At 45.4% G+C, this 13,897-nt stretch overlaps 1 protein-coding gene across 1 annotated transcript; it reads right to left on the reverse strand.

Annotated features, from left to right (window-relative positions):
* Positions 1 to 920: 920 nt before the first annotated feature.
* On the reverse strand, positions 921 to 13,389 carry LOC135175612 (V-set domain-containing T-cell activation inhibitor 1-like). The gene is given in 5 exon segments (XM_064143943.1): positions 921 to 1,016; positions 3,311 to 3,375; positions 8,807 to 9,085; positions 12,444 to 12,501; positions 13,309 to 13,389. Coding segments are annotated over 5 exon segments (579 nt in total).
* Positions 13,390 to 13,897: the final 508 nt, after the last annotated feature.

A 13,897-nucleotide genomic window follows, 5' to 3' on the forward strand; every position in this document is an offset into this window, starting at 1 on the left:
AAGCCATCAGGGAGCCTGTGGGAGGGACAAGCCATGTGTCCTGCCTAAAGCTGGAGGACGGGCACAAGGGAAAGACACAGCCTCCTGTTTTGGTAAACTTGAGGTTGGTCTGATGCTGTAACCAAACTCAGCCAGATCATAGAATCAACCAGGTTGAAAGAGACCTCCAAGATCATCCAGTCCAACCTAGCACTCAGCCCTGTCCAATCAACTAGACCACGGCACTAAGCGCCCCAGCCAGGCTTTGCTTGAACACCTCCAGTGACAGCAACTCCACTACCTCCCTGGGCAGCCCATTCCAATGCCAACCACTCTCTCTGGCAACAACTTCCTCTGAGCATCCAGCCTAGACCTCCCCTGGCACAACTTAAGACTGTGTCTCCTTGTTCTGTTTGTGGTTGCCTTGGCAGAAGAGACCAACCCCACCTGGCTACAGCCTCCCTTCAGGTAGTTGGAGACAGCAATGAGGTCTGCCCTGAGCCTCCTCTTCTCCAGGCTAAACACCCCCAGCAGTCTCAGCCTCTCTTCACAGGGCTGTGCTCCATGCCCCTCACCAGCTTCATTGCCTTTCTCCAGACACATTCCAGTACCTTGACATCTCTCTTGAATTGGGAAGTCCAGAACTGGACACAGCACTCAAGGTGTGGCCTGACCAGTGTTGAGTATCAGGGAAGAATAACCTCCCTTTTCCTACTGGCCACACTGTTCCTGATGAAGGCCAGGATGCCATTGGCTGTGCTGGCCACCTGGGCACACTGCTGGCTCATGTTCAGCTACTATCTACCAGCACCCCCAAGTTCCTTTCTGCCTCGCTGCTCAGATGATCTGAATCTGCCTTTACTGAGCATAAATACTTATGAGTTTTCATTTCCAAGCTTACCTCCCGGTCCAGTAGTTTTTCTGATTGCTCTATATAGGCTTTATATTGACAACAAATACAGGGGAAGCAGAAGTATCCAGTGACAGGCCAGAAGGGAGGAAGACACAGACTTTGTGTTCAAATTCACCAGCTGCAAGTCGGTCCCCCTTATGATGGTTGTGATGGTTTGGGGGTTACCCCGCCCCTCCCACACTTTTGAATTTGCCCCAGCTAACTCAGACGGACCCTGGGAATATAGATGAAGCAATTTATTTACAGCTAGCAGAATTTACAAGCAGCTATTTACAATATATACAGTTATATACAATTATATACAGAAATATACAAAGGATAAACAATACAAAAGCACAACTCCCCTCCCAGAAACCTGAGTCCCCAGGAGGGGCTCTCAAACCACCCCAACACCTCCCCCCGGCCCTCCCAACCTTACCCCAGTTCTCAGGAAGAAAAGAGGTGCAGCCAAGAGGTTAGGGAGCAAGGTTAGTAGGAGCAGGGTTAATGAGATGTGACCAGGTCTAAGGCAAAAGCAAGAGTGAGAAAACAAAATGGAGAATGTTTTCTTCTTCTTCCCAGAGTTCTCAGCGTGACTGTGAGAGAAGTTGACACCATGTTTTTAATTCCACTGCCTGTTATCTAGTTCTGTTACCAAAACATTCTAGCTTGCTTCAAACTAGCACAATCCACCCCTGTCTACTTCGCTCAGAGTATCGCTGAGAATAATCCAATCTAATCTAAACCAATATTTACACTAAAACAATATATACAAGTTCAGTTCACACTTCAGTCAGATGTAGGTGATTCAAAAGCTCAGAACAGGGACTCCCAGGTGACGTTGGGTTCGTGCTCACGTGCTGTAGATTCTATCGTAGATTCTCTCAGTGTTGGGCGCCGATGTTACCTAGAACAGAAAAACTCCTAACAGCTTGAATTTTAAACTCTCTCAGCTAAAGTTAGATTTCTCTGTGGAATACACTGGATTTCACCATTCTCCTGCATTACCCAGTAGGTATGACCAGGACCTTCAGCAGATACCACCCCTCGGACAGGTTTCCCTTCGCCCGAAGGAGAAAATACCCAAACAGTTTTCTCTAACAGATTCTTCTCATGTACAACAGGAACTTTATCACCGTCTACTGTTTGGACCAAATCTGATTGTGCAGGTCCTGCTCTATTTACTGAACCTCTACTATTTACCAACCAGGTAGCTTCTGCTAGATGTTTGTCCCAGTTTTTCAGAGTTCCACCCCCCATGGCTTTTAGGGTGGTTTTCAGCAAACCGTTGTAGCGCTCAATCTTCCCTGAAGCTGGTGCATAGTAGGGTATGTGATAGATCCATTCAATACCATGCTCTTTGGCCCAGTTTTTCACAAGATTGTTCTTGAAATGAGTACCATTGTCTGACTCAATTCTCTCTGGAGTTCCATGTCTCCACAAGATCTGTCTCTCCAAACCAACAATGGTGTTACGTGCAGTTGCATGTGGAACTGGATAGGTTTCCAACCATCCAGTGCTGGCCTCTACCATCGTTAGCACATACTGCTTGCCAGAACGTGATCGAGGTAAAGTGATATAGTCAATCTGCCAGGCTTCACCATACTTGTACTTTGACCATCTCTCACCATACCATAAGGGCTTGATTCGCTTAGCCTGCTTGATAGCAGCACAAATGTCACAGTCATAGATGACTTGGGTGATAGCGTCCATGGACAAGTCAATTGACCTATCACGAGCCCATCGGTATGTTCCATCTCTGCCTTGATGTCCAGATGAGTCATGGGCCCACCGAGCTAAGAACAGCTCACCTCGGTGTTTCCAGTCAAGGTCAATATCAAGTTCAGAGTTGGTATCAACTTGAGCAATCTTAGCAGCTTGGTCTGCCTTCTGGTTATGTTGATGTTCCTCAGTAGCTCTGCTCTTAGGCATGTGTGCATCTACGTGCCGCACCTTCACTGGAGTTCTCTCCAGCCGTGCATCAATGTCCTGCCATAGATCAGCACACCAAATAGGCTTTCCTTTCCTCTGCCAACCATTCTTCTTCCAGTCCTTCAGCCAACCCCATAGAGCATTGGCTACCATCCACGAGTCGGTGTAGAGGTAAAGGATAGGCCAATTCTCACGTTCAGCCACATCAAGAGCAAGTTGGACAGCTTTTACCTCAGCAAACTGACTGGATTCTCCTTCTCCATCTTTCGTTTCGGTAACTCTCCTGGTTGGACTCCAAACTGCTGACTTCCATATTCGCTTGTTCCCAACAAGACGACAGGAACCGTCTGTGAACAAAGCATAGTTCTTTTCCTGATCAGAGAGATCACCATAGGGAGGAGCTTCCTCAGCACGAGTTATTTTCTCCTCTGGAGGTTTGGAACAGTCTGTGCCTTCCGGCCAGTTGGTGATCACCTCCACCAGACCAGGTCGGTCAAGATTACCCATTCGTGCTCGTTGGGTTATCAAAGCCATCCATTTAGACCAGGTTGCGTCTGTGGCATGATGTGGTGCTGAACCTTTGCCCTTGAACATCCAGTTAAGAACTGGCAGTCTAGGAGCTAAAAGCAATTGTGACTCAGTTCCAATCACTTCAGAAGCTGCTTTCACTCCCTCATAGGCTGCTAGAATCTCTTTCTCAGTTGCAGTGTAATTTGTCTCTGAACCTCTGTAGCAACGTCCCCAGAAACCAAGTGGACGACCACGTGTCTCATTTGGAGCTCTCTGCCAAAGACTCCAAGTTGGACCATTGTCACTGGCAGCCGTGTATAGAATGTTTTAATGTCCGGACCACATCTCACAGGTCCCAAGCCCACTGCATGGACTACTTCTCGTTTAATTTGATCAAAGGCTGCTTGTTGTTCAGGTCCCCACTCGAAATTGTTTCTCTTACGAGTCACATCATGCAGAGGTTTGACAATCTGACTGAAACCAGGAATGTGTAGTCTCCAAAATCCCACCACACCAAGGAAAGAAAGTGTGTCCTTCTTACTGGTGGGAACTGCCATGGTAGAGACTTTGTTGATCACATCCTGAGGAATGTAACGGCGACCATCCTGCCACCGCACTCCCAGAAACTGAATTTCTTTGGCAGGTCCTTTGACCTTGTCTCTCTTAATGGCAAAACCTGCTTGCAACAGAATGTCAATGATTTTGTTACCTTTCTCGAAGACTTCCTCAGCAGTTTGGCCCCACACAATGATGTCGTCGATGTACTGGATGTGCTCTGGAGCTTTACCTTTCTCCAGTGCATTGTGGATGACTGAGTGACAGATGGTTGAGCTGTGTTTCCACCCCTGAGGCAAACGGTTGAACTGGTACTGGATTCCTCTCCAGGTGAATGCAAACTGAGGCCTGCACTCCTTTGCTATGGGAATAGAGAAGAAAGCATTAGCAATGTCTATGGTTGCATACCATTTAGCCTCCTTCGATTCCAGCTCGTACTGGAGTTCCAGCATGTCTGGCACAGCTGCACTCATAGGTGGCGTCACCTCGTTGAGGGCACGAAAGTCAACTGTGAGTCTCCAGTCGCCCGTAGGTTTACGCACAGGCCAGATGGGACTGTTGAAAGGTGAATGAGCTTTCTCGATGACAGCCTGACTCTCCAGTTGACGAATCAGCTGATGAATGGGCAACAAAGAGTCACGGTTAGTTCTGTACTGCCTATGATGAACAGTTTGAGTTGCAATTGGCACTTCCAGGTCTTCTATGTCATGATGTCCTACAACTGCAGATTCATCTGAAAGTTCAGGTCTAATAGACAATTTCAATTTATCATCCTCAATCTCTACAGATGCTATTCCAAAAGCCCATTTATGACCCTTAGGATCTTTGAAACAGCCTTGTCTCAAAAAGTCAATTCCCAAAATGCAAGGCGCGTCAGGACCAGTTACAATAGTATGTGTCTTCCACTCTTTACCAGTTAAACTGATCTCAGCCTGTATTTTAGTTAACTCTTGAGATCCACCAGTGATTCCAAAGATAGAAATGGACTCTGTCCCTTTACAATTTGATGGCAATAAAGTACACTGAGCACCTGTGTCAACTAAAGCCCTGTATTTCCGAACTCTTGAACTGCCAGGCCACCTAATGAATACATTCCAATAGATTCGGTTCTCTCCACTATCCCTTTCCTCCTCCTGGCTGGAGGCAGGGCACCCCTAATGCTGAACATGGCATGTAGGGTATACACAGTGATTGGTATTGTTGTGAGAGGAACTGCAACTGTTGGAACAATTGCAATTGCTCTCAGGAGCTGAAGAAGTGACAGCTACTTTCCTGGCATTATTGCCTCTGTTTCTGCCACTCTGCAGATCCTTGACCCTCTTTGAAAGAGCTGAAGTAGGTTTACCATCCCATTTGTTCATGTTCTCCCCGTATGTGTCACGCAGAAGTATCCACAGTGACGCACGTGATTGCTGCTGTCTGGGTGGAATTTGTCTCCTCCTGGGCTGGAATTGCCTTGCAGGAGGTGGGCGTCTGTTCCTGACTGCAGAAACATTCACCCATTCAGATGATGCAGGAACGGTATCCTTTACCAGATTGGTAATGTTTTTGAGATCCTCCTTCAGTTCTTTCATGCTCTCTTTGATGCCATCCCTTATCTCTGTACCTAGGGTTTTTATGGCAGAGACTAGGCCAGAGTGTGACAAGCTATCCTCTATCTGCCTGAGCTGGTCAGTGAATTCACCAACAGTGAAAGATCTTCCATTATCACTCCTTGCTAGAAATTTACTGGCCAAGATGTTAGCATAGGATGAAGGAGCAAGCTTAATCAGCTTCTTCATGAGACCTGTTCCCAAAGGAATATCATCAGGCTCATGAGTGCCATGATCTCCATAAAGCACTTCCTTCACAGCAAACTCCTTCAGAAGCTTAATTCCCTGCTCAACAGTGTTCCACTTCTTGGCAGCCCATGGCAAATCATCTCGGGAAGGATATCTCATAGCCACAGCCAACAAAAGGCGTGTCCACAAGCTAACCCTACCAAGAGGACTTGCTAGGTGTTTGTCCACTCCACTCTCCTTAGTGAGTGGTCCCAGCTGCTTGGCAGACTTGTCTCCTACCTGCAGGGCATTAGCACCAATGCCACGGCATCTCACTAGCCAGCTTAGGATTGGCTCTCCTGATTCCCTTGTGTATTCCTTCCTAACTTCCCTGACCTCTCTGAGTGGATCCTTGGAGCCTTGGATGTCATCTTCCTCCTCTTCCTCCTGTTGTTCTGGTGGTGCCGGGCCTAACACAATCTTCCTCATAGCATTCCTAAACTCATTGGAACCATCCTCTCTCCTGGCAGCTAACCTCACAGCGCTCCTCTCACTTGAGTATTGTTGTCTCAGCACATCTACAAGGTCTCGCAGACTAACTGTCTCCTCCTCCTCTTCTCCTTGCTGCTGATCACCACAGGTCCCATCTCTTACATCCTCCTGCGAACCACTCTTTGTCTTAGCTTTTGCCTTAGCAGGTGCCAGAAGGGCCTGAGCAGCAACAGACTTGGATGTGTCTGCTGGAGGATTTGAATCTTTAGGAGTCTGACTTGGAGGGTTTGAATCCTTAGGGGTCTGACCTGGAGCATTTGAATTATTGGAGGTCTGACTTGGAGCATTTGTATCCTTAGGGGTCTGACCTGGAGCTTGTGAGTTCAAATCTGCCTTGCTTTTAACAGGAGGATTTTGGTTCTGGTCTGCTGGCTGGGGGTTCAAATTGGCTGAGCTGGTGTCATTAGGATTTGGACTGACTGGGCTAGCATTACTAGCACTAGCAGTGTTATTATTTGCCTGTCCTCCTGGGATGCCTGCCAACCCTGACTTGTTTTCATTTTTGCTAGGAACATTCTGATTTTGGGTACCTGCCTGTGCTCCTGAGGCTCCTACCGAACTCTGTCCGTTATCATTATTGTTTACGTTAGCGGCAGGAACACTGGCTGTGTTCCCAGCACTTGGAGAAGGAGGGGCAGAGGCTGGCAAGGGGGAAGCCGATAACTGTGTTCCCTTGTTTTGCTGTGAAAGAGACTGCTTCTGAGACACAGAATTTTTCCTAGTCCTTACAGAAACTGGTTTTGAATTTTTCACCAATAATGTCAAAATTAATATGAATATCAAAATCATGAGGCAAATATTAAAAATTGTGAGAAGAAAAACAGTTTTACACGAGCATGTACCTATACAAACAGTTGGAATTCCTGTCTTAGGCTGAATAACTCTCATTAGAGCCATATTTAAAGCAGAATTTCCATTGATTGTCACATTATTGACCAGAGCTCCTGTAATGTCCTTGGTAATATTCTCAGAGATATTAAAACCAGCATAACCAAGAATAAAATCACCCCAGCTCCAGAACATATCTGAAACCTTAGCTTTAGCCTTATTATAAGCCAGATCAATGAAATAAGCAACAATTTGACCTTTTAACTAACTAAATGCCAAGAAAACAAAACCAGACCAGAGCAATGCACCAACCAAATACAATAGCTGCTTGATTAGCTTCATCTTAATTCCCAGAGCTAATTTCCACTCACTGAAATATCTAGCCCCACGTTGGGCGCCAATTAAAAAATGTGATGGTTTGGGGGTTACCCCGCCCCTCCCACACTTTTGAATTTGCCCCAGCTAACTCAGACGGACCCTGGGAATATAGATGAAGCAATTTATTTACAGCTAGCAGAATTTACAAGCAGCTATTTACAATATATACAGTTATATACAATTATATACAGAAATATACAAAGGATAAACAATACAAAAGCACAACTCCCCTCCCAGAAACCTGAGTCCCCAGGAGGGGCTCTCAAACCACCCCAACACCTCCCCCCGGCCCTCTCAACCTTACCCCAGTTCTCAGGAAGAAAAGAGGTGCAGCCAAGAGGTTAGGGAGCAAGGTTAGTAGGAGCAGGGTTAATGAGATGTGACCAGGTCTAAGGCAAAAGCAAGAGTGAGAAAACAAAATGGAGAATGTTTTCTTCTTCTTCCCAGAGTTCTCAGCGTGACTGTGAGAGAAGTTGACACCATGTTTTTAATTCCACTGCCTGTTATCTAGTTCTTTTACCAAAACATTCTAGCTTGCTTCAAACTAGCACAATGGTGAAATCTAGCAGAAGAATAATGAGAGGTTACCAGAATGGGATGGCAGCAGGAAAGGCAAAATGAGTGTGTGTATTTGTTGCTCCCCATTTTTCTGAATGTTGATAAAGACAGATCTTGCCTCTTGTGCTGAAGACTCACTGATGTAGAAGAGCTATGATTGTCCCAAGTAGAACAGGGTGTTTTTTGTAATCTCAAGCTTTTTGGAAAGCTTGCTTACCTGTGAACAAGGTAGCCTTTTAAATAAAAGAGGTGGGTGCTGAAGACCCACTGCTGTACAAGAGCTATGATCCTCTCAAGCAGAACAAGGTGTTTTTTGTAAGCTCAGGCTTTTTGGAAAGCTTGCTTTCCTGTGAACAAGGTGGCCTTTTAAATAAAGGAAGTGGGTTGACATCAGAGATTATTGTTAGTAACAATGAAAGTGACCTGCTGGTTTGGCACACAAAAGGGATCTAGGCTGAACTGGCTAAAGAGTTAGAAGTTGGGAGATTCCTTCTTCCCTGTCAGTTCAATTTCTCTGCTAAGGAAGAAATTGTTACCTTGAAAACCATTTGCAGCAGCAGGACCAAGTAGTGTGTCCTTTCCTTCATCCCAGGGACATAGAATCATAGACTCATAGAATCAGTCAGGGTTGGAAGGAACCACAAGGATTCCAATCCCCCTACACTAGATCAGGCTGGCCAGAGCCCCATCCATAGAGAGAGCCTGGGATTAGCCATGGGGTTTGATCCCTTTCTTGATTGAAACTGCACACTGGCAGAAGGGAGGCAGTCTGCAGGAACCCCCACCCCAATGCACACAGGATCACTATTTAAACTCTTCACTCCTACCAGCCTGTGGTTTGTGGGTGATGTTAACACTCTACCTGTCACTTTGATGTTGCCTGTAGCCTTGGCAATGCTGTTCTCAATCACACGGGCGTAGGTGACGTTAACAATAACGTGGTGCAGAAAGGAAACGACTTTCAGAGTGATGTTTTCAGTGTTCAGCTCATGGCTGGTGTTGGCAACCTGAGGTAGGTACTCCTAAGATTTGCTGTAGGCTATTCAGTGCACAGTAGGCTGAGGGAACCAGTGTGGTGCTTCACACTGCAACCTGTCCCCACTGCTGCTCTTCTCCATGCAGACCTTGGGAGCACGGAAAGCTTTGGGAGAAGAGACAGAAAAAGGCAAATGTCTAGGAACTAGGCATGAGACACTCAAATGCATCTGCTAGTCAGCAGTGTCTTAAAGCCAAGACAATCTCAAATGAAACTTTGTAAGCCTTGGTTTCTGCACATTTATCATATTTCCTACTTGCACATACGTGAAGTGAAACGAGTTTTTCAGGAGAGCAGAATTCACCAGTTTTGACAGAAATGAACCCTAGTGCAGCATTTCAAGTATCCTTTCTTTGTGTAGATGACTTCAAACATCTAATCGAGTGACCAGAACAGCAGGTAGATTCACAAGGTTTCAAGGAACGGTAGGAGACCAAGTCCCCACAGGACTTATGCAAACATAAGCCAAAGTCCACTGGCCATGCTGTTAGCTACTGTAGCTCCAAGCAGTTCTTCCATCCTTGCCATTGCAGCATAATGAGTCTATGAGCCCAGCAGGTTTTCTTACACTGCTTGGGGAAGTGCTTCACATAGCAACAAGGTAGAAAACCCTTTCAGTAAGAAATGTGAGGCTGTGAAATGACACCCATGAGACATTCTTGGGACACTAACTCTCATTATGTCTTTCTGTCCCAGATGGGCTCCCTGTGAGTGACGTGGGGAAGTGTCTGCATCTCCATCACATCTCTCACAAGCTTCTGCAGAGAAACTGTCACCCATCTCCTGATGCTCTGGCTCTGCTGGGCCAAAAGCAGAGGCTGGACCCGCAGAAGAACAGCCTGTCTCACTCAAGAGTTCTGCTGGTGACTACTGTCATGTCACGACTGGCCTGAAGCACGGAGGATCCCTTGTGCTGACAGTACAACTGCCTCACCACAAATGTGATCACCCATCCAAAAACTGCACTTGCTTGGCTTGCAGACATCTGACAATGTTTCATTTCCCAGCTTGAGCTGTTGGGCTCAGGAGTTGTGTGAAAGTCTGTCAGTCTGTGCAAGTTTTGAGGTTGGCTCATAACTAGATGACCAAATAACTCTAGCAAATAGGTAAAACTTCAGATAGCTTTCAGATACTTCAGATAACATTTTTGTTGGTGCCATGGACAGTGGCATTGAGTTCACCCTCAACAAGTGTCCTGGTGACACCAAGCTGTGTGGTGCAGCAGACAGGCTGGATGGAAGGGATCCATCCAGAGGGACCTGGACAGGCTGGAGAGGAGGGCACAAGCCAGCCTCAGCAGGTTCAACAAGATCAAGTGCAAAGTCCTGCAGCTGGGTCGAGGCAAAGCCAAGCATAAATTGAGGCTGGTCAGTGAGTGGGTGCAGAGCAGCCCCCATTACAAGAGGGATGTGGAGATGCTGGAGCATGTCCAGAGAAGGGCCACAAGGATGCTCAGAGGGCTGGAGCAGCTCTGCTATGAGGACAGACTGAAAGAGTTGGGGCTGTTCATTCTGCAGAAGAGGAGGCTCCCAGGTGACCTTCTTGTGGCCTTGCAGTATCTGAAGGGGGCTTACAAAAAAGCTGGGGAGAGACTTTTAGGCTGTCAGGTAGTGACAGGACCAGGGGGAATGGAGCAGAGCTGGGGGTGGGTAGGTTCAGACTGGCCGTGAGGAGGAAGTTGTTCAGCATGAGAGTGATGAAGGCCTGGATTGGGTTGCCCAGAGAGATGGTTAAGGCTCCGTCCCTGGAGGTGTTTAAGGCCAGGCTGGCTGAGGCTGTGAGCAGCCTGCTCAAGGGTAGGGTGTCCATGCCCATGGCAGGGTAGTTGGAACTAGATGATCCTTGTGGTCCCTTCCAACCTTGACTGATTCTATGATTCTAACTGTAATGTGGGCAGCTTGGTGCTTTGGCAATAAGACTTTAAACCTGGATACATTAGAAAAACAGCAAGAACTTAATAAATGGGCTATAAGGCTGCAAAATTTACTACGTAACACTTATGGCTAGAGATACCTAATTCCAGAGAGAAAAATCCTTATGAGATCTTTATAAAATCTTTAAAAGATCAATCAGCTACTGCCACTCTTAGGCATTCTGCCATCAATTATGTAGCTGGGAAACTACATGTGGTAGAATAGAAGATAAAAGACAACTGAGAGCATGAAAATAATCATTCCTCCTGGAATAAGGATGTGTAAGGAGCCAGTAAGGTCTTGGACACCTATAGAAAATCAATTATGTATATGGTAGACTACATGTGGTAAATTAGAAAAGACAACTGAGAGCATGAAAATAACAATTCCTCCTGGAATTAGGATATGTAAGGAGACAGTAGGGTCATAGACACCTGGAAAATCAAAACACCCAAACCAGTTGTGATGGTTTGGGTGTTCCCTGCCTCCCCACACATTGGAAATCACCCAGACTACACTCATCTGGCTCTGGAAATTTGATTCAAGCTTATTATTTACAGTTTAGCACAACATTCTTTCTGCAACTTGAGAGGCTTTCAAAAAGACACAAAATGATGCATCATACTTATGCCTATGACTTTCGTGCACAGAGTTATAAGGGGAATGAATGCATTTTCTGAATGCGTTTTCTTCTTGTGCCAATAGAGAGAAATGGGAACATGACTGCATTTTAACGAAACGACCTAGCACCAAATTTCTTTTTGCAATGTGAGAGGATTCCAGAAAGATTCAGAATGAGGCATCATACTCATGCCTATGACATTCGTGCTCTGAGCTATAAGGAGAAAGAATGCATTTTCTGAACGTGTTTTCTTCTTGTGCCAATAGAGAGAAATGGGAACATGGGTGCATTCTAAGGAACCGACCTAGAACCAAATTTCATTCTGCAACATGAGAGGATTCCAAAAATGTGCAGAATGATGCATCATACTCATGCTTACCACCTACTTCTTCAGAGATATAAGGGGACTGAAAGAATTTTCTGAATGCGTTTTCTTCTTGTGACAATAGAGAGAAATGGGAACATGGGTGCATATTAAGGAAACGACCCACCATCAAATTTCTTTCTGCAACGTGAGAGGATTCCAAAAAGATGCAGAATGAGGCATCATACTCATGCTTACCACCTACTTCATCAGAGTTATAAGGGGAATGAATGCATTTTCTGAAGGTGTTTTCTTATTGTGCCAATAGAGAGAAATGGGAACATGGGTGCATTTCAAGGAAACGAACCACCACCAAATTTCTTTCTCCAACGTGAGAGGATACCAAAATGATGCAGAAGGATGCATAATTCTCATGCCTATGACTTTCGTGCTCTGAGTTATAAGGGGAATTAATGCATTCTCTGAACACGTTTTCTTATTGTGCCATTAGTGAGAAATGGGAACATGGGTGCATTCTAAAGAAAAAAACTAGCATCAAATTTCATTCTGCAACGTGAGAGGATTCCAAAACGATGCAGAATGATGAATCATACTCAGGTTTACCACTTTCTTCTTGCGAGTTGTAATGTGACAGAATGCGTTTTCTGAACGCGTTTTCTTCCTGTGCCAATAAAGAGATATGGGAAGAGGGGTGCATTCTAAATAAAAAACCTATTCCCAGATTTCTTTCTGCAACTTGAGAGGATTCCAAAATGATGCAGAATGAGGCACCATACTCGTGCCTATGACTTTCGTGTTCTGAGTTATAAAGGGAATGAATGCATTTTCTGAACACGTTTTCATATTGTGCCGATAGACAGCAATGGAACATGGGAGCATTCTGCAGAAAAAACCTACCACCAAATTTCTTTCTGCAACGTGATAGGATTGCAAAAAGATGCAGAATGATGCACAATTCTCATGCCTATGACTTTCATGCACAGAGCTATAAGGGGAATGAATGCATTTTCTGAAGGCGTTTTCTTCTTGTGCCAACAGAGAGAAATGGGAACATGAGTGCATTCTAAAGGAAAAACCTGGCACCAAATTTATGTCTGCAACGCGAGAGGATTCCAATATGATGCAGAATTATTGGAGAAATTCTTGTTAGCAGAGCACACAAGAATTGATAAACAATGAGCAACCCGTTATGGGAATGTCCTTGAATCCATCTTGGGAGTTTAGATAGCAGGCACGGGGTAGTTTCCCCCCACATGCAGCTGCAAGGGGTGGAGTGCAGCTACAGGTGGGCAGAGTTTAGCCAGCCCCAAAGGCTGACCCTCAGATTGTTATGGTATGCTGACCTATTGATGCCTTACAAGTAACACTGGACCCTCTGACTGTAACAAATCTTAAGCTGAGCACGCCTCTTGCTAGAATGCATACAAGTTACTGTATCACGGAAATAAGGGGGATTTGACCATCTAACCATATTGGTGAACAAAGAGTCATGTTCCCATAGCGCTCCATCGAATGTGTTTTCCAACACAGAACGAGACATCATACTCATGCCTACCACCCACTTCTTCAGAGTTATAAGGGGAATGAATGCATTTTCTGAATGCATTTTCTTCTTATGCCAATAGAGAGAAATATGAACATGAGTGCATTCTAAAGAAAAAACCTAGCATCAAATTTCTTTCTGCAACGTGAGAGGATACCAAAATGATGCTGAATGATGCCTAAATCTCATGCCAATGAGTTTCGTGCACTGAGTTATAAGATGAATGAATGCATTTTCAGAACGCGGTTTCTTATTGTGCCAATGGTGAGTAATGGGAACATTGGTGCAATTTAAGGAAATGCCATAGCATCAAATTTCATTCTGCAACATGAGAGGATTCCAAAATGATGCAGAATGAGGCATCATACCCATGCCTACCACTTACTTCTTCAGAGTTATTAGGGGAATGAATGCATTTTCTGAACGCGTTTTCTAATTGTGCCAATAATGAGCAATGAGAACATGGGCGCATTTATAAGGAAACGACCTAGCATCAAATTTCTTTCTGCAACGT

Source organism: Pogoniulus pusillus, chromosome 5 (genome assembly GCF_015220805.1).
Source record: "Pogoniulus pusillus isolate bPogPus1 chromosome 5, bPogPus1.pri, whole genome shotgun sequence".
In the NCBI taxonomy this organism is placed as follows: Eukaryota; Metazoa; Chordata; class Aves; order Piciformes; family Lybiidae; genus Pogoniulus; species Pogoniulus pusillus.